A 21782-nucleotide genomic window follows, 5' to 3' on the forward strand; every position below is an offset into this window, starting at 1 on the left:
CTGACTCTCACCTAACTAATCTGCTATTTATGATCTTTAGAGCCACTTAGTTTACTCCAGGCTACTAGTTGTAGTCCTTTAACTACAGTGCTGAACTGCATAGGGAAACTGGAAAAAGTTGAGCCAAAACATCAGGCAAGTGCTGCTTCACCTTCCAAAAGAGAAAAAAACTCTTGACAGGCTAGTGCAAAAGGAGCATAGAAATCCCTACCAAAAAACATGTGGGAGGGAGCATATATTTAAAATAGGACCGCCTAATTCAGCTGCTAAATCACTGTAAGGAGCTCTCTATGTCTGTGTGTGCGGGAGGGAGAGGGAGAGACAGAGGGAGAGAGTCAGAAAGGGAGAGAGGAGCAGAGGGAGGGAGGGAGGGAGGGCAATGTGCCTTTCACAGAGCTGGGAGCTCGATGGGAATGTTTGATTAGCTCCTCTCTGAAAGAGAAAAGGTGTCCAGGCCTCCCTTCGCCGCCTGCCTCCGATTCTTTAGAATAATGTTGGCTGGAGTTTGTGGTACAGAAAAGCTGGGAAAAAATAGCACTTTCATACTGTGTGGAGGAAAGGAATAAAAAGTTACACACCTCAAGCAAGGTAATTTTGATGTTGTTTCTCTACTGTATTTGTTTGTTGGGGAGAGGGAATATTGCCTTTTTGTGTGTTGATAGTAGTTAAATATTTTCACCGCTAAGAAACTGTAGGGACATAACTTTTTGTTTAACATTCCAGCTGTGTGCATAAGATCAAAGACTTAAGGAGATTAAGACAGATGTAAAATGAAACTGTACTTTATATAGACTTTATTAAGTTTTTATAAAAGCATTAAACCCCTACTGTTAAAGTGGACACATATGCTCACTGCCTGAATAGCAAGGGCTTAACTCTTTCATAAAGCATGGTGTATATTAGTCACAAGTCAATAGACATATATATGCCAAGGATTCAAACAGCGTGTAAGATGTAATATGACTTGTTCCCTGTGTTTAAAGTAGTTTTGCTTTCAAGACTTTTTCTTCACCTCTTTGATCAACGGGGAGGTATGCATTGTATCATTAATTCGCAATACATGACTCTGGGGAACACTAATCTACAGGACACAGAACAGAAAATAGTGTTATTCCACTGATATGACCTATACAGCATATTCTCCTTTGCTAGTCAGATAAGTACAGATGCATGAGCAGTACAGTAGCCTAGACTCTATATACCTCTTTGTGCCGAGCGCTTGTTTTGCTGGTGAGGCTCCAAAAATGAATAGCATTGTCAAGCCTGCCACAGCCGTTCAGCTCTCTGTGGAGAGATTAGAGTCTCGATAAGTCTCTTCAAAATGTGATTTCTGTCAGACTAGTACAAACATGAACCAAATGCCCCAAGCAAACTTTCAACCCTACTTGATATTTTGTTTCTAGAGTTTATGGGAACTACACCACATCCAGAGCAAAACAGGAGTTACAAATTGCAAAGGCAGATCCTCCTTTTCCTCTAAACCCTCCAAAATTTAAACAGAAGACCAAAAACAAGCAAGCACACACAGAGAAAAAGTTTCTTCAGTTTAGATGGTTTAGATCTATTTGACTGAGAATAGGAATGGAGTCATATATGTTTATGGCTTGTGTTTTACTACAGGCATGTTAAAGATAAAACCACCTTGCATGACTGCTCAAAGACTGGCTTTTTGCTGTGTCTGTAGTACCACATCCTTCAGTCCTTGCTCAGATTATCACTTGAATTAAAGTGATTACTATAAGACTGGTCTCTTTAGGAAATACAGAGCTCAAGGAAAAATAATGTGCACGTGCAAAAAAGATTGCACGTGCACATTAGTTTCTGAATATTGAATTGGTATCTTACTACAAACAGACTTATTTTCCTTCCATATTTTATCTAGTGCTTTGAGTTGCTGGGGCAAACAGACTTATTTTCCTTCCATATTTTATCTAGTGCTTTGAGTTGCTGGGGTTGTTCTCACTGGGGTGTCAGAAAAAGCCTCCTGTCTTTCTGTTATTCAAGGCATAGAAGTATTTAATTAATTGGAGTGAAAAGAAAAATTAAAAAAAAAGGAAAGAAACCTTGATGTCTTACCAATATAACTCAATATTGCATTGTGCTTTTGCCTGTAGCAGGAATTTCATGTTCTTAACTTGCTCGCTACTTTCTGTAAGACACTTTCTTCTTTGGCAGTGTTCTTGCACAAGACTTACCACTGCTGATTGAACTAAGTAGTTTTACAACCAACACCATCAAGGAAACTGTTTCCTCACACTTGGGATGCAAGAATGAGACTCTGTGGATTCTCTGATGCCTAATAAAGAACGAGTTCCTACTGAAGTCTCTCATTTAGTGGGAGCATTAACAAACACTAGCATTTACCCCTTCACCCGGCCACTTACTTTCACAAAAGTAGTAGGAATTTAGTAGGAAATTAATTTTTAACATTCCCTTTAGTTAAACTTGATTAATTTGAGTATTTCTGAAAGAAGACTGGGTGAGACACAGTGTAAACACAGAAGATGAGAAAGGAGTCTGATTACTTCAGGTGAAAGAACAGAATTATTTGCTATTTCTGGCCATTGCTTTTCAGAAAACACTGCTAAATATAAACCTGAAGTTTATGTAACAGTGGCATCAAGGACTTGACTGTAGCTAGTCTGTCTGGAGAAATTTAATTTTTTCCTATTCACCCCAGAGCCACAAATACAGGCTTAGAAAGAAAATACTGCCCAGTAACTTACATACTAACTCAAGACCTAGGGCACACATGCTCACATCTCTGCTCCTAACTGATGATAGGTAAGACATTTAGGACAGCCAAACGAACTGAGCAATAAAGTGGCTAGTTCAGCTTACTATCCACAACTGTGACTGTATTCCTTCTCCGGCATCTTGAGGCTAAATGCACAGAAAAACAATGCCCTGGCACACAAAGTCACCAAATCCCCACACCAGAGATTTTGGGACTGGGATGGGTAGATGCTGGATCAGCGAGGTGTGTGTTGGCCCACTGCAGTGGCGTGGGGAGGCACTATATTTTCTGGACGGGTGGTCCGGGGTTTCCTGAGAGCCCCAGGAGACGTTCTGGCCTCCTGAAGCTCTGGGTCCACCACGACTCCGCTGACGTGCTGCAGCGTCACGTCACATTCAGGGCTCACTGATCTGGGTTGGAAAACAGAAACACAGAACAAAACAGAAATAAATGCAAAACTAAAGTGTTTTTTTTTTGTTTGTTTGTTTGTTTGTTTGTTTTTTTCCCCCGCCTGGAGTAGTTTTTAAGGCCCACAGGGAGAGATAGGTGCTTAGCACCTCCTTAAGCACTTCAATCACTTTTTTGAACTTGCCTGGGCACAAGGAGCACGTTGTTCCTGTGCTGTTGGCCTTGGGTGCCTGTGCTGGGGGATTCAGCTGGGGTGTGGGACAATGCAGCCACTGTTCAGGGCCCGATTGTCACACGGAGACTATAATTATCTCCCTTCTAATGACCAGCCAAGCAAGATAACAGTTTTTATGCTATGTTTAGAAAACAATGTCTTACTACAAACTGGTGGTTCATTCGCCTGTAAAAGAGCCTCTCTAACTGTCTTGGAGCAGATGCCGTTCTTTTGCATCCTGATTCCTTTATTTATTGCACATTTCACACTTGGAAAACTTGGGTGAACGCTGCGCAGGCAGTGCAGCCTCCCCATGTCACTGAAGATGGCAGAGCGGTGCAGAAGTGCCCAGAAAACCTGTGGCTGTTTCGGTTGCATCTACATCAGTAAATTGAACTCTGACCGTCTGGCTCATGACAGCCTGCATCTTGTGGGTGAACTCTTTTAGCCCCCAGCCCAACGGGGCTGCACGTGTGGCTGCAAGCACCGTGGAAGGGAGCAGTAAGGATGCTTCTTGCAGACTCCCTGTAATGCCCTGCAGTAGCAAAAAGCGGGGTGTGAAGGGGCTTGCGGTGGGTAACACAGCAGTGTGTATTGCAGATGAGATTTTACCCACAGGCACCCTGGGGAGACTTCTGACATGGTGTAGGCTCCTAAGGCATCTATGGGGGTAGCTATACCCACCAGCAGTGACTGCAGACTGCGGCTGTGTCTGACCCTTGCAGACAGGGGGATGAATCAGAAGTGGGCAGTCACGACGGCGGCACTCATGGTTTAGCTACCTGAGTGTTGGCTCAGGGCTCTGCAAACATTCAGCACCAAGCTCTGTGCTGGGGCAGCTGCACATTTTGTGGTGTCTGAGGGCTGCTGCCACATCCCCTGCCGGGTGCCCTGCCAGCAGAGCAGCAGAGCTGCCCGCTCCCTCTGCCCACGGCCTGCTCACCTTACCTCTTGCCACCTTCTCTGAGCTGGCGTCTCTGCTCTCCCCGGCAGCAAGGACATGGCTGGGTCATTTTTTCAGCAAATGAGCCCTGGAAAAAGCCAGGAAGTGTTGATCAGAAACAAGATTTCCCAATGAGTTGGAACCAGCGTTTTAAGTTGGAGCTGCATTTTAATTAGAATAATAACATCATCTGCAGATTTTGCTTTCACCATTGAAGCAAAGCACCCAAACCTATAGCTCATCCTCCAAACTGGGAACACATTTGGATTCAGAAGAATATTTATAACCATCCTTGCTTCATTCAAATCATCTAGATTTAAGTGGGTCTTAACCTCCCAAGCCTTACTGTCCTGACTGAACTGGCTTTCTAGTAACCATTAAGCCCATCCTACCTCTGCGCTATCTCCAGAGCAGCAGGGTGCATTAAGAGTTCAGTAGCACATTAAAAGCTAGCTCTATCTATGTCAGTTATCCTTAATGTATCTCATTCTACAGGACATCCCGTAGATACAGATATAAAAAATACTTTGAAGATGCAAACTGCATTTGGAAACTGTGTTTTGGCCTGTCACCTTATAAAATAGCTTTGTAAATGCAATGCATGTAACACAGCAGCCAACAGTTTCTCAGCTGGCAGCTGGTTTCCTATGAAAAAATGCATAATTGCCAAGTGACAGTTTTACATGAGCCAAAATTTCTGGTAAAATTCTGAATGATCTTTGTGTAGCTTCACACAATCCTTTAATGTCCCCACCAGGATGCATTGGGGATTTCCAGTGCCTCCAGGCTTGTACATAAAACTGTGGAAATTTTTACCTCTCCAAAATCACTTGTTTACAGGGAAGTTTGAATGCGGCCACATCTGTACCTCTGGATCTCTCTGCCAGGTTCCCTTAAGGATTCAGAAGGCTCCATTCTTTCTCTTTTCACCAAATATGCAGCTTACCCTGGAGTCAGTAGAAGAAGGGTGAGACAGAGGAAAGCTGGCAGCAGCGCTGTGTATCTTGGCCCTGGTCACCTCCAGCGAGTCAGAGTTACACAAGGGTAAGGGATCCGCGACTCCGGCGGCTGTTGGCACCACTATCAGCCAGCTTAGGGCGATAGGAGCCCACCTTGCTCACCCTGGTGGAAGCCCACCTTGCTCACCTCTCTGGCAACGCATCTGCAGCACGCCAGCATTTTGTTCTCCCAGGCTTGGTGGAAGAAGAGTTCGGACATGGAGGGTACGAAGGGAGAGAGTCTGATAGGAGATGAGGTTAAATTGAGAGAAGGAGTGTCCAGACGAGGGAGGGAAGAGGTTATAGAAGTTTAGAGTAATTGCTATGAAACAATTTGGTGCAAACGGAACTGCTTCTGAGGTCAAATATAGGTACCACACATGCACACATGAATCTGCCAGGAACGAAAGTAAGCACCTGTCATTTTCCTCAATCATGGGGTAAGCACCGTGGCCAGGTCAGGCAGATGTTCTCTCACCCTACTCTGAGGGCAGTCATTCTTCCAACCTGCCTCTCAAAATATGTGGTGATCTGGGATATAGGATCTCAGGCTTCAGTGGTCTACATCTTCGATTCTCAATGGCAAAATTTGTGCATCTAAAGAAATACATGTTAGGCAATAACTAGAAGTTCATACGGTAGTCTCTTCAAACCATAGTTCAGAACAAAATTCCAGAGCATGGAAGTAGATTATGCAGTATTGAGGTCTGCAGGCTTTGTTCGGTTTTTAAAACAGACCTTTGACCCTAAATTACATGTTCCTGCTCTTGATTACCTGATTGCTCCCAATCCATGCGATTAACACAGTTTTCCTTTTTGATCTTGGGTTGTCAGAAACAGAATCCTGTGATTCAACTCTATGCCAAAACAGCAAGTTTTAAAAGCTTCTAATGGGCAAAATTATTAAATCAGTATCAGCCTGGCCCTCAGATGTATTTCTCAAAAATTTCTGGCTGCACCTACACTGTTGCAGTATCCATGGCCAGGCTCTGGATGCCATGTTCCATGCCACCACCTTCTCGAGCTCTTTATCTGCCTCCAGGGCACTCATACACATAAGGGATACAGTTTTGAAAGCATAACCACCTGTCATGTTGTCTGCATGCCCCATGTGCTAGAGAGCCCACTCCTGCCATCTGCCAAGGGCTGCCAACATGCATAACGTAGGGCTGCACAGCTTGGCCTGCACGATGTCAAGTCTCTGACCAGCAGTGCCTCTTCAGAAACCCCTAACATCCTCATTTATAATGCTGGCACCCATGCAAACCTGTAGCTCGCTTTCATCTCAAAAGCAGCATGGAGTCCCAAGATATCTTCTGCAATCATTAAAAAGCAGAAACGATATTCACAGGACCACTGTTTTCAACAGGCTCCCCACAACAGCCACGTCTAGTGATAGCCCTTCCTGATTTGCTGAAGATATTTTGTGTACGATATTTCCTTAATCAAGTCACCATTACTAGACATTGATCAATTCAACCACTTACTGCCTTATCTAAAACCAGTGCCACATGCCAGGAGAGCTCCAGATAGTTTTTTTAATTGCATATGTTTTATGAATCCTTATCCAACCAGTCCATGGCTTTGGCATGAGGCATCAGTAGTGCTGAGTGCAGGACATACTAAATTGATACAGCTTCCATTCTGTTTTTCTGTGAGATGATGTATAAGTTTATCAGCATGCTTAAGGACTGGGTTTGCTTTCAATCTGGAGATAAAATTCACTTTTGCAGTAAAGGGATACATGTAGCTTTAATAAGCAGAGCATACACATCCTAAAGTTTCTCTAAATTTCTGCGTCTAAATTTCTACCCAACAAAAAAGTGTCAAGCTGTGTCTGAACATGCTACAAAAATTCCCCAAACCATCCCCAGAGTGATGTGCAGTTTATTCAGTGCCTTTTACACAAATTCTTCACTTTTAGGCCAAATATGTACCTTCAGGGGAATTCTGACACACTACAATAATTCTTAGCTTGCAGGCAGCACAATAGCATGGTTATTCAGCGCTTGCTTATTGTGCATCCAAACTGAGAAGCCACATATTGCGCTTTCAAAAGTCACTTCGGCTTCTCAGAACTGGGTGTTTTGTTGAAAATAGAAACAATGCCTTTTATAAAAAGTGAAAGAAATGTGGCCATGAATCTTACTCTCCCTAACTAACAGAGCCCTCAGGCACTGCTGGATTGCAGATATTCCCATTCCCTTCATGTCACACATTCGCTCTCGGATTCTTGGGAACATGGCAATGCCAGGACTGATGGTACCCAGCTGGGACCTGGCTGGTATTAGGGAGAAGTAATTAAATTAGGAAAGGGAAGGAGGTTGCCCTCAGCAGCGAGCAAGTTCCAGTGCACAGACAGAGCAGGGCTCAAGCCTGGGAGCAAGGGGAGGAGATACACGAGATACGAGAGCTGTGGGGGATGGACAGACAGAAGGTAGTTGTCTGGACAGGGCTTCACAGGTCGGAGCTAACAGCGATTCCCAGTGAGCCATAAAAGCTGTGCATCGAAATGAAAAAACGTAACATAAAATAATACATTATTAAATGTAAAAAGAAAACAGGAAAGCGCAGTGCAATGACCCTCACAGATATAGTCATCCGGATACTCCAAACCGTATTTTCTCTGTGAGTGGGTGACATATCCTAACTGTATTTCTTCTTCTGCTGGGAGGAACAGATCAGGCCAGCATAATTGGTGGTTATCTCTGTGAGACAGATGAGAAAGTATAATCATTGCAGTTTTATTTAGGCCCTCAGAAAGGTCTGGCAAGTTAAATCACACTATAGTTTTAAATAAATTACCTTCATCTAAACGAGCTCTGTGGAAAGCAGAGAAACCATTTGTCACTGTTACTTCAGCCTTATGTTGGTTTAATTTCAGGGCACTGCATGAATATAAAATGAGAAGCACAGGGCTGCTTGGGTGTTTTTATTCAGCTCTAAATTGCTGGGTATAGCATCGTCATTTTACCTACCTGACTGGGGCTATTTTGGACTAAATTCTTCTTGAAAATCCACATGTAAACATTTCTTAAAGTGGCTCTGGAATAATAATAATAAAAAAAGAACTTGTGTGCTCCAAGTGCAACTGAAGTAGCATCAGGACCTCTGAAACCCAGGGAGGGTCCCAGGACCCTACAACCTCCTCCCCATCTATGTCCAAACCACAGAGCAAGGCTCCTTTGGCATCTTCTCAGCTCTTATGAACTTGACCATGTAGTGGTCAAGTTTCATCAGAGCGAGGAGAATGTGCCCAGGCATCCTCAGCACCCTCACAACCCCACTTAAAAAAAAAAAAAAAAACCACACATTAACTCTCTTCACAGTCACAGATCACTCAATAGGCTAAACAGCCCAACCTGAGCACAGCTACCACATGCTGACACCCATACTATGAGCCAGTCAGCTGAATTTCTTTGGGAAACAGAGCTGACAGCTACCTCTGTATAACAACACGGTGGGAAGCAGCACATCTTCGGGCAGCAGAGCAGTGTCTAAGCCCTCAGCTCCCATCTCTGAAGCAAAGGGCTTAAAATGCTAAGCAGGAACAGCAGCAACCACCAGCCTGCTGTTGAGGGTGTGACAACCCACGGGTGGGAGGACAACTGCGGACCAGTGTGGGATTCGTGTGGCCACTGGAAAGAGATGACAAGAAGCCTGTGGCTACTGCTCAGGTGGTAAAGGCTTTTTATTCAAAATGAATAGTCCTGCCTATAATCTTAATGCTAGCTGTGCATGTTACACAAAGACACTTTGAGGCAAAAGTGCAAGTTGTGCACAGGCTCAGAAACTCATCCAGCAGAGGTCTGGTTGTTCATTTTATCACACGCACAATTGCCTCATGTGCAACATCTATTATTTCTTCCAATTCCTCCAGCACCGTGGAAACACCTGCAGACATAAAAGCCTGTGTTTCCTCATCAGCTCTTTCTGAGGCACTGGATAACTTAGCAAAGTGAATCTGAGTACCGCCTCCAGGAGGCAATTTTGGGTTCTCAGTCCTATTTCCACACAGGCACCTGCCCCCAGCTGGGACAGGCCTCCCTTTCGGCTCTTCCTGCTGTTTGGCCAAGACTCCTGTTTGCAGCCAAAGCCCAAGCTCCTCTGAAAGCTGAAGAAGGTTTAATTATGCACATGGTACAGGAGACTCTGAGTTTCTTACTGACACTTCCCACAAACAGTGTGGGCAATTTGTTTGTTTTCTTCTCTTTGATCTGATAAGGTATGAAATGTCCTATCCTTGCAGATGGTGCTAGCGCAGATACTAGCTTTCTCTTGCTTCAAGTATAGCAAGTTCCTTGCAATTTCCTTCATATATGAAAGAAAAGAGTTGAGCTTTCCCTCATTTTTTTTATAGCAGAAGGTAACGGGTTCTATGATATTTTTAAATCCCTGGATGAATATATTTTATTTCAGACCATTCAAAGACAAAAGTCCAGCATCTCATGCAAATGAGCTCATGCTTACAAGCTAGCATTTTGAGTCTTACTTCTGGTACCCAGCGTCCTGACCTAGGACACCTGCAGGACAATCTAAGCTTCTGGAATGAAATACAGTTATCAACACTGCTTTTCTGGCTCAGCAGAACTCACTACCTGCCTTTTTAAAATAAACTACCATTCGGACTTTTTTTATGTGTAGACTTTCAGAGCAAATCAATGCACTGAGTGAGCAGCATTCCTTCCCTTTGAGGAGAACAGAGAGGAAACTAAATTGCAAGTGACAGGTATTAGCCCTATTACCTACTGTGCACCAAAATGCGCAGCTATTATAATGGTGAGCAAGGTAGTGTACTATGGGGACAGAATATGAGCATGAAACAAAGAAAGAGTGAAACATTTTAAAAAAGAAACAATAGGAAAAAAAGTCTAAAATCTTTTATCTGCAAAGATGATGATAAGCTTGTTTATCTGAACTGCTGTTCTCACACCTACACCAAACCCACTTGATTTTCCTGTAAGGAGCACATATCTAACTCAACCCACAGTGCTCTAAGATGGTGTTGTTAACTCCAAACTACTTGCTCAAATAGCTTTCAAACAAAGTCCACTTCTGTTTTTTTAACAGTGCCAGTGTTGCTGCTGCATTATAACCTCTTGAGAAGGAGAACAATAGCATGCTTTATTGTGGTACAAAGGGAGTACAGAAATTAATTTCTGCAGCACAGGAGATTACAGGAAATAAACTGCTTACGCCTGCAGAGTCAAAGCATGTGGCACCAGCAAAGAATTTCTGTTTGCACATGTAATGGACAGCAATGCCTTACACAAAACATCAAGGACTTACTTAAAACCTGCACTTCCATCAGCAAAAGTATAGTTTTCCATACAGTTACAGTTTATACAGATCAAAACCATCTGTTTGTTTGTAGAGGTTCTTTCATGTAGCGGCTCTCTCAGAGAGCTTTATAAGAGTCAAGCTGCTAATAAAAGGTATAAAAATCTGACTTTATGTCCTAAAAGAATGGTTTGCTAACTCTGTCTTTTCACTGGCATTCGAGCTTTCTAAAGTATTTTTAGTACAGGAAAAAGGAATCAACATTCTTTCAAATAGAAATTTGATTTCAAAATGTTAGGATGGGGCTTACACTTGGAAACACTGAAGGAGATGCTTTTTACTGCATTTGTGCTTGACTTAACGTGGATTTAAGCAGCATTTAATGCATACACGCTGCTTTCCTGGTATAGTAATAGCATCTGTTATGGCGCTCAGAAGGATACAGACGAGGAAATGTATTAGGATTAAAAAAAAGATCCAGCATAAAGTTTGGGAGATTTAATACTGAATGGTCACTAGTTGACTGACTAGGACTGCAAATAATTAATGGAAATCTGGTAAGCATAGCTGGCATTATCTCTCAGTTCATGAAGAGTGTTACAGAAAAGGAACAGAAGATGCCAGTGAATCAGGGCTTCCAAAATATCATCCATTATTCTGGTTTACTAATGAGACACAAACTCAAAAGATGCCTTAGCATCCCATTGCTGGGAGTGAAAGGAGCCACAGCTCCTTCATAGCTTCATAGACATAGCAAACATAACCAGGGCACTGGACATTATAACTTTTTTTTCTTTTTCCCATTTTGTGTGTTATGACAGGAATTTCATGAGGCTGGAAAACTAAAATTATGTAAAATCCAATTTACACCAGGGATAGCATAGCTCAGGTATAAGATGCCAAGTTCAGGTTGGGGGTAAGTTGTCCCTTTCCAAACTTTGCTGCAGACTTACCTCATGTTTTAGGCCTGCTACTTTCTCTTCCCTCTGAGGAGCGCAAGAGAGAAAGTGAAGAAGGAACCACCCATAATAAACAATAACCACTAAAAAACAATTGCGGGTAGGGACCTGAGTGAGCCCAATTTGCTGAGGGGCCTGTGTGGTGATGGGGCTGTGTGCCCAACCCCAGAGGGGACTCCTGCTGTGGATGGGGCTCCTTGGCTCCTCATGGCCAGTCCCCCAGCAGGGGCAGGAGACTGGGCTGCTGGAGGGCAATGAGTCAGGCATGGCCCCACAGACACCAGAATGCAAAGACAAGGAAACCCAGCTCATGGGAGCTTCTCACAGTAAGATAATATAGGGAAGAACATATAGTCCAAGACAGCTGGAAGAACGTGTTTTTGGCTTTACTTTCCACTAAAAAAAAGTCTGAAGAAAACACACTTCCCTCAGTGAAAACTCTCAGAACCTGACTGGGAATCCAGGCATTAGGAAAGACCTTGCTATTAACCAACCATTGGTATATTCTCTCACTCTTGGCTTTTTAAAAAATATCCCAAATGCATTTTCCCAGCTAGAAGTTAATGAGTAGGACACAGCATGCTCCTGTGCAGGCTGAGTAATTATCCTTCAGAAATGCCTGAAAAAGGTACAGTAATCACATTTTTATTAATGCATCATGTTTTAAATGGCTCTTTACTCTGAACTGAGTACCCTGAACTGTAGTACAGACATGCCATAGGTGGAAAGGAGGAATACAAAACCCATGAGAGAAAGACCACGTGAGATTTTGGTATCATTTATCACAGTTATGGAAACATAGCAGACACACTCCTCTTGTACATAAGATATCTCATTTTGGCTTTTTTAAAGTTAATTGCAATGTGGGTTATTTTCTCCATGTGGCCCCTTGCATCACACTTCTGAAGAACAGGTGGTTTAACCAGGTGTTAATAGCAGGAAGTCAGGAAAAGAACTGCAGAAGGCTGAGGTGTAAATTCATGTGGCCACTTGATGGTGAGTTTGTGGTAACATCAGTGGAGGACTTTGATCGGTTATTTCTCAGAGGTGGGATCAGATTGCATATAATAGGTGTTTGAAAGGCATGAGGTTTGAATAATCTTCAAAACAAAAATAAGATCTGGGATCAAAGGGGAGGATCAATACCAGCCCTACACGAAGCACATCCTACTTTAGCAGAAAACACGGAAAATCAGGCGAATTAGGGGTTTTCTGTATGGTTATTGAAATAAAACCAAAATATTTAATGACTTTGGTGTGTAAACCTCTGTCTTTCACAGACAAGTTGATAGCTGCATGCATGAAGTGGTGATATTAGGTTCCCAAGAAAAAAAATCTAGGGTAAAAAAAAAATTAAACACAGTACTGAGACTTACAATGGTAGATAAAAGGAGAAATCTCAGCAAAACTCATACTATAGACTAACCCAAAGCAGAAACTTCAGTTTTTGCTTTAATGGGATCTATTAATTTTGTAAAGTAAGAAAGGGACAATAGCTTTTTTTTAATAGCAAAATGGCATTCTCAATCTGCAGATAAAACATCCCCAAAGCTGCCATTGAATTTACAATGACTAGAGGGCCAGTCATACACACAGGTCCATTTGGAGGATCAGAGCCCTAGTTTCTCTTTTCTTCCCAGAGAAAGAAAAAAACACCATTTTATTCTAGACTTTTGTTCCTTTTAAGATTTTGAAAGTAGCGGATGCCATGCTAGCCCACCATATAGGAGATCTCATACTACCTATAGGATATCTGTGCATTTTTCCTGGTATACCAATGCCTAACATAGAAATTAATATAGTTGGAAAAATAAGTTTCTTTATTAAAATTTATTTCCATCAGGATGCCAGTAAAAGCAACACCAGCAACAGTACAGTCCCCAGTAGCATGCTTTTGAGAGTAGCTATGACAGCAAATCTGTCAGGTAAATCGAACAGCCTTGCCTAAATGCTTCTATTAACTTTCCTGTTGGTAAAATACATGTTATTGAAGGCTAAGGGGTCTGCTGAATTCATTTGCCTCCTGATAGACTTTATATATGAATTCGTTTTAGATTTCTTGGCCTCTTTCTACCGGACATTCATAGTACTTCAGTGCCACCCAGGAGGGCTGGGATGGTACCCGGAGCAGCTGGCCTTGGGATGGTCGGGCATGGGGACAGCAGGGCCTCTGGAAATTAACAAGAGCTCTTGTGCAGCACTGGTGGTTAATACATTTTGTGAGATGGGAAAAGTCAGGCAGTATTGGACTCTGTCCACAGCAAGGCACACAGCAATCCACCCGTGAGGCAGCTTTCACATGTATCCTTTACTATCCCATCCCTCTTCTACTCTAGTTAAACTGGAGATGAAAGTGTCTCAGCGCTGAGCCAAATACTGTCAAGACTAAATCTCACAGCTATCTCTGACTTTAAGTAAAGATGCCACTACTGATTTTACTCACTATAGATTTGGGGAATGCCCAGTCAGCACCAGTACAGCCTCTAAAGGGCATGGTGTTTCTGCAAGTGGCCAGCAACTCCCTCAGTCTTCATCTCCTATTGCTGGGACTTAGCTGAACTCAGTCAAGTGAGAACTGACGTGGTCTTGCTGCAACTGCTTGGACAGCCTGGGGTTACCCCTGACTATGCTGTCCACTGTTCTGAGAAGGACACAGCCCCATGTTGAGCAGCTTTCCATGCCCCGGGATTCAGCTTGGTGGCTTCTAGACAACTTCTGCTTCTCTCCACCTTAGCAGTTGGCAGGAAGATTGTTTTACTGAGATTGATAAGTATTTTGTACTACACCTTTCCTTATTTCCAAGCGATACTGTTACAATAGTTGCTGGCATTTTGAGTTCCCTGACCATAATACAGAAGCAGAAATTGGAGATGCAGCTGGCTTGTATAAAAACAGTTATAAATTATATAGGCCCACAACTGGATGAACTCAGTTTAATCTGGCATACTATTTTCGTCTTTCTCACTCAAGAAACTTGTGGTTTTCTTGAAAAAGAAGAGCAATTAAAATAAAAAATGTGGAAACATTGACTTTGAGGAAAGATTGCAGATTTTTTCCCTCTGCCCCATATCTGTCTTGTCATTCTACTTTTCCTTCCTGAGGTGGGAGAAGCCCAGCTCTGAGTATACAAATCTCTAAGTGGAATATGTCACTGCTATGTTTTCCAGGAGGCAGACAACTTGTTTTCCCTAACCGTTTCCAGCTTTAGTACTTTCTATACTTTCTTTGATAGCAAGCTAATTTTGACTTCAGTGCAAAGCTTGCCATTTGAAAGCATGTAATCAATTTCCTTTCATTTTGCTCCTTGAGTTTTTCCTCTACAACACACAAATATTTTCCCACTCTCTAATATTTGTTAGGCATTTTGTGGTATTTTAATGACTGATGTTAATTACAAGCATCCAACCCATGATTTCCCCAGCAATCATAATATAATGAACATTTGCTACTAAAGGTGAGGAATTAATCCTCATACATTGTGAGGATTTCCTCTTCTTTTTGTTTCCTCCTATGCCTTGTTTAAAGTAGTGTCTCCTAATTTGCTAGAGATGAAAAGCTTCACGTCTCAAGCTCCGTAACTCATTAGAAAGATGTTTTAAAAATACAAATTTTTGTGTTTTCATTGTCATGCTAAACTTCTATCCACTGACTGCTCAATCACTACTCATTCAGCCCACTTGTAACTCTTTCAAATTCAAAGAAACAGAGGGCATGTGAATAAACGAATGCAAATAAAAATAAAAATAAAAATATTCCCCCATATAACATCTCCCAGATGTTACAGAGGGGAAAAGTGACCACAAAAGCAACATGGAAGGTGATGCTCAGGAAAAGGAGTATATCTGTGATAAGCCTGTAGTCTTGTAGTCTGGACAAGAGCTTCAGGAATGGCAGACATCAGGAACCACATACGTAGACCCAGAGAAAAATGTTGTCCAGATGTTCTGAGAGTCTTCTCATTCTCAGGCATGTTCTCACACACACACAATAAGGAAAGGAATTAAACCAGTAATTTGGCTTGGCTCAAAATCAATGATGTGATTACAAGATACTTTGCACAACTTGCTTCAAGAGTAAGGAAATTTATGTTCTCCTTACATTTGTGAAATTATGGGGTGCAATTGGACATGCAGACAGTACAAGTCTGAGAATACTCCCTAGAAAACTAGCAAATTAACTTGAACTGCTGCAAGAGCATGTCCATATCTGTCATGTCCTCTGCTACCACTGGCTTCAGAAATAAGTATGAGGAATGAAATCTTGGTTTCACTGAGGAAAAAGGCAAAACTTGGACAGAAGGAAAAAAATTAGTCCATGGTTGTTCCACAGACCAAACATCATTTCCTCAGGGGACATCAAAGCAGACAGCTCAGGAGAAAAGAGCACAGTACATGAGGACTGTGAAATGTTGAAGAATGATGCACAGTTGCTCTTCCCCCACCTTTCCAGTATCATCTGTCATAACTCTAAATACAGCCTGATGTACTCTTTTTTTTCCATTTCAGTGCTCCTTACCGACACATCCAGACTTTGCTTTAATCACCATGAAGGCCTCAGTCGTTGTGATCTTCTTTGGTAAGTACAGTTGATGTGCTACAATTAGTAGTTTGTGGATTTGTACACCCCTGTCCTGGCTGACCAGTGACTCCACTGCTGATGAAGCTCTCTGTGGAAGGTAGAGTAAGCCTTGACACAGCTTTTCAGAAATAGGCTACCCAAACTTCCAAACTTTTGCATAGAAATAATATTAATTATTTGCAGAGATCTCGAAGCACATGGCTGCACACAGTCCACATCAGATGGTATCGCTAGTGCTGAAAAATATCTGTAACTTAAAGATTCCCTATAAAGAAAAATCAGCTATTTCGTACTGTGGGAGCATCCCCAGTTTACCTTTCTCTGAGAACACACAGCTTTCTATGGCCAAGAAGGTGACAAAGGAAAATGTTTATAAATGTATCCTATTTTCTTTCCTCTGGATGTCAGATGAGATCATGCTTTCTGGGAATGTGTAGAGACTCCAGAATTTGCAATAGGTCTTACATGAACAACCTGGTTGATCGGGCATAGTTGCTTTGTGTAGTGTACTTATCACCCTTTGATGGCGCTACAGCCATCATGTAGCCTAATGGTGCTGTATGACTTTAATTGCAATATTCCCAGGCTATGCTCCATCTAGCTGACACCCTCCAGCCTGGCAGGATATCCATGTTTAGTTTAACTTCATAGTTATCTATGTTGTTCTTTTGTCTTTACTATGAAGACTATCTTCCTCCACATTAAATGATGCCCTAACACAGCGTGCAGCTGGGACTTTGCACTTTCTTTTCCATTGCTTCTATTTTTTTTCTAAGTACAATTTCTCTTCGCACAACTTTACCAGTGTCAAAAAGTCCCAATACTGCATCTATATGCTGTAACTTCAGAAACTGTGAGACTGTTTTTACTTTTGAGCAGGTTCTAAGAGTTACTGTCTGCAAACACTTGCAACCAGTCTAGGGGGAGAAGATTATATTAAAAAAAGATAGACAGAGAGAGAGAAGCAGAAACATTGCTGTTGCTGAGTCAACACTTCACAGAGTGTTTTATTTCACTCTAAAAGCTCAGAAAAGAAGGTGAATAGAAGGCCAAGACATTTGTAACAGTTATTACCCACAGCTTAGTGCTTATAAAGTAAGCACACAGAACTGTTTGTACATCAAACAGCAAGTAAACCCAGCCAGCTAAGCAGCATACATATATAGTGATGTATTTTTTAACATAACTGTATGTCTCTTCTACCATCACACTTTTCAAATCACAATTCTACTTACTTAAGGAAAGCAGTGTCCTTGCTGGGACAGGGTATTGGACATGCCACACTGGAATCTCATACATTTCATGATGCTCCTGGTATCCCATATCCACTACCACCACTGAGTGAAATGCCACAACACGCTCTTATAGGATACCATCCCTGCATGGGCTATTAAAATGTATCTTTCTCTCCCTAACTTCCTAGCTGTGTTATGCACAGAGCATGTTGTTTCACTGGTATCTCTACATACCAATTGCAATGAGTTTCTACTGCTCTTGGAAATACTTAGGCTTTTTGTGATTTTCTGGAAATGGATGGACTTAATGGCATATTTTGACGGTGAGTTCCACAGATTAATGTGTGATCAATTCGTGTCGAATCCCTTTCAAAAAGCTCCCCCACGGTAGATGCCATCTTGACTGAAAAGTTAACCAACAAGTGGAAACCTAACTGTGGCTTAAAATATTCCCATTTAATTTTATCTTTTTTTAACAAGTTGATTGAAAACTGGGAAATCCCGTGCACAGGAGCTCCTGGTGACTGATGCTGGTAGTTCCTTTTTTCTGATACTATGTTTTCTTTGTTCTAGGTGTATTTCTTACATGTACATATGCAGCCAAGGAAGCTACAAAGAAGATTAAAAAGGCTAAGCTATGTAAGTGGTCCCATTAGTGTGCCTAGCTGCTTTACTGCAGGCAAGACTGATGCATAAACATGTCCAAAGTGAAGTCATATTCCAGTAACTCCTCACAATTCTTTGCAGAGTCAATAGGAATATATATTAACTAACAAATTCTACTGAAGTCAAATCACTGAAATGTGTGCTACTGTACATTTGTAAAGAGGATATTGTGTATTTCACTATTAAAATGTATCTTCATAGGTCCCCAGGTACCATACGCACTTACTTTGGAGAAACAAACTCTGAAGATCAGAAATATCCCCAGGCTTCTTCAGTTCACCCTCACTTACAGCCACAACCCTTGGCACAGGGGTTGTTATGTGTTATATTGTAGATACAGAAGACATAGACATCGACATCTCTTGTGTCAAAAAAGCATTGGTATAAGTGCTTAAGAGGAAGGCATCCCTGTCACTCAGTTACTCATTATTTTCATGACAAGATAATTCATCTATGAAAACATTCAGTTTGACTTTACCAAGATTTTGTCCTCACAGACATACCCCAGATCGACTGTGATGCCAAGGCAGGGAAGATAATCAATCCTGAATTCATTGCAAAATGCCCTCCTGGATGTCAAGATGTAAAATACCGTGTGTACGGCACAGACATCTATGCTTCTTTTTCCAGTGTGTGCGGTGCTGCAATTCACAGGTGAGTGGGTTTAAAGAAGCCAGGCACCCTGAGAGAATCATCATCTCAGTGTGGGGAGCTCTTGGCCTTTCAGGTCCTTTAAAGTTCCCAGTGCCTTGTAGCTTTGATTGCAGGCTGCTGTTCTAGTGAAAAGCACGTGAGAAAGACCACACGTGATAATACGGATCCAGTCTTATGAAGTGCTGTCAATCCTCTATTCCTACAGAAATCAGTCATGTCTGAAAGTGTTTTTCAACCTTAGGAGAAATGTTTTGAGTTTTTTCAGATCTGCCATTCAAGCATAGCAAATGACTATTATACTATTATTATTCAAGTAGGATGGAGCTGCTGCTACTAATAAAGCTTTAGAAAAAAGTAGACTTGTCACTGGCAATGAATACATACAACTCACATACTTCTGGGACTGGTTTTGGTTCTCTAGATTTGAATTTAGCTGTCCTTGATGTCAGAGGCTGAGTAATGTGCTTTTCTGCCACAGAAGGAAATACTGGATAAGGAAATGCATAATACAGATTTTATAGTACAAATTATACTAAATTTAATTTGCCATGCAAAAGTGTGCAGATTAATGGAGAACAACTTCACAACCAAAACACACCATAATTGCAGGCAGGATGCAAAAGCAGGATGCATTCAGCTGAAAATGCAGGAAGAACTTGTAGAGTCTGATCGACATCTTGGCTTCATTCAGAGTTATCATAATGCTTTCAGTTCTGAGAAATACCTGGGAACCTGAGTAAGCTTGAATAGTTAAGACCTGGGGACTTTGTACTGTATTTGAAAACAAATTCCCTTAATATTGCATTAGGGAACTGTAGCAGCACTGAGAAAAGAAAATTGTTCATGAATCTTAGGCGACACCAGCTGCACCACCAGTGGGAACTTCTCTGCCTTCCTTCCTTTCTCAGTCCCAGCCCATGAATTGCTCTGTCCTTGTAACAGCCTACTCCAGTATGACCTGCTGAGATGAAAAACTGTGTTACTGCAAAGCTTTTGATTGCCATGGGAAAGCATCTCTAAATCAATAAGAAGATGCAAAGTATTTCGTTTCCTTAACTAAGGCGGTCTGCTGTGAACTTTTACTTGAACCTGTAAGACAAAAGTTCTGCTATAAGGGGCGATGCCTACGAGGAGACAGTGAAGCCCTTGCTGCACAGAGGACCAACGAAAGATGCTGTGGATGAGAGCCCACCACGAAGCCGCATCTCTCCGTGTGCCCTCGCACTACACCGGCGGAGGTGCCGGTGCGCGCAGCGCTGCCATCTCCTGGCTGCAGCTGCCCTGCTCATCCCCTTGCTGGGAGATGGCTCTCAAGGGACCGGCTTTCACCTGTCAAATTCTTCCTGCGGATGCACGTTGGAAACCGTGTGCGTCACTGCAAGCAGGGCTTGTCCCAGTGGGAAGTTACGAAATGCTGACGGTGAATGCAATTTCTGCCACAGCTCAAATGCTGGCTCCCTGTGTTATTGGAGTGAGGCTTTCAGTTTTCCTCATTTGCCAGCTAGATTTGGCTTCATTAACTCACGTTGCATTTCTACAGACAGTGAATTTCCTTTCCTTATGGTTATTATACCATCAGCTTCTCGCAATCATCAGAGACAGCTAAGGCAGTAACATATTCTTCACCACTGCTGGCTGCCCATTACTAATTGACATGCACTGTGCAGTTACTGTCAATTATACCAGCCCTTTATAGTAGCAATCACTTCCCATTTTTTGTACTGTCCTAATAATGCCACAGCAGGTTGCATACAGTGAAGGTTTTCTGTTTGTCCTAAGAAAAAGATTATATCAAATGTCAAACACCATTTAATGTGCACCAGACAAGGAGATGGTCAGGTTTTCTACAGCTTTTTGCAGTAATATTTTGTTCACTTTACTCTGGGCTGAGGCCAGAACCAGGCTTAGTTTTCTGTGGTAATGCATACTGAAAATCAAAGAAAACATCGGTTTTCATGAAAGAAAAAGCCAAGCGAGTGGCAGGTTTGCCTTGTGTTTGTCTAAATTATTTCTGTTGCATGGCTGGCCCTAAAACTCCTGTGAGTACATCGCATATCTTCAATCATGCAGCCTAGCTTGTAGGAATTTTAACAAAGGCTTTTTAACTTGTCCTTAAACCAGTCAGCCTTAAACACAGAACACATAGATCTATGGGAAGAGCAAACAGAGCCCGACGGCACTGCGTAGCAAACTGCTCTTCTCTGTGTTGAAGTACAAGTTTTTCTCTGTGGCAGACTTAGCAGTAGCTTCATAGCTCTACTGTAAATCCTGGCTTAAAGATGAAAGCAAATGCTTCCTACCTCTTGCACTGCTGAATGGTCTCTGTGTTTCTGGGGAGAGTTTCCTCCTTCAGCTACTGTGTTTTCCCCTTGCAGTGGTATCATTGACAACACAGGCGGGAAGATCCTGGTTCAGAAAGTGGCTGGCCACGCTGGTTACCGGGGGAGCTTCTCCAATGGAGTCCGATCCCTGTCACTGCCACGCTGGAGGGAGTCCTTCCTCGTCTCAGGTACTGCGCCGGAGCACCTCAGTTAGTTCTTATCCTGGGCTTCCTATAGAGCCAGCAAGGAGAAATACACCTCACCAGAAGTGCACGGGGCTCAGCCCTCTGCAGGTCTGCCAGAGGTGACAGACAGTCTGGATTGACTGCCCAAGGGCAGCCCAGCTCCTGCTCTTGATGCTTAAAATCTGAGCCTTGGTACCGGTGGGAAGATCTCCCTAACGCACTTGCTCTCCACCCTGACAAGTATTGCTGCTAAGCAAACTTAAGTGGCCTTTTGGCCCCCTCATTCTGCATCTGCACCTGTGTCTTCTGAAACAACTTGTTCCTGTGCTGCCGTTCAGGCTTTGCAGAGAAGCCTTGTTGTCTGTTTTACTCTGAGTTGTGAGCGTTTCCTTGATAAGCAAAGCAATACATTTTCACTGCAGCTGTTGGACACAATGGCCCAGGTTCTCCGAGTTCCTCATTAAAATTAAACATGTATAGTTTATCAATATATACCTTTAAAATAAAAACTGCCAAGCCATCTCAAACCATATATAGCCGTACTGTATTTATACAAAACCCTATATTAAAAAATGCTATTGGTGTATCCCAAATAAGTTAAGAA

At 42.4% G+C, this 21782-nt stretch overlaps 1 protein-coding gene and 1 long non-coding RNA gene across 4 annotated transcripts in view; one reads left to right on the forward strand and one right to left on the reverse strand.

Moving 5' to 3' along the window:
* Positions 1–316: 316 nt before the first annotated feature.
* The window catches only part of VIT (vitrin), a 51841-nt gene continuing 30375 nt past the window's right edge, over positions 317–21782 (forward strand). Inside the window, exons 1-5 of one of the 3 annotated variants that reach the window (XM_083831625.1) lie at positions 317–588; positions 16045–16114; positions 17926–17991; positions 18516–18672; positions 21048–21181. In XM_083831625.1, the coding sequence (XP_083687751.1) occupies positions 16084–16114; positions 17926–17991; positions 18516–18672; positions 21048–21181 (388 nt within the window). In that variant the 5' untranslated portion in view covers positions 317–588; positions 16045–16083. Of the gene's footprint in view, positions 589–4509; positions 5347–16044; positions 16115–17925; positions 17992–18515; positions 18673–21047; positions 21182–21782 lie in introns of those variants that run through there. The other 2 variants (XM_083831623.1, XM_083831624.1) reach the window with 2 other exon arrangements.
* LOC310897738 lies at positions 611–21104 on the reverse strand. The gene is made up of 4 exons (XR_014582518.1): positions 20973–21104; positions 5119–5249; positions 4308–4390; positions 611–3147 (listed from the first exon to the last, which is right to left on the reverse strand). It is a non-coding gene; the product is annotated as an uncharacterized lncRNA (long non-coding RNA).

The sequence above is a fragment of the Anser anser genome, assembly GCF_964211835.1.
Source record: "Anser anser genome assembly, chromosome: 3".
In the NCBI taxonomy this organism is placed as follows: domain Eukaryota; kingdom Metazoa; phylum Chordata; class Aves; order Anseriformes; family Anatidae; genus Anser; species Anser anser.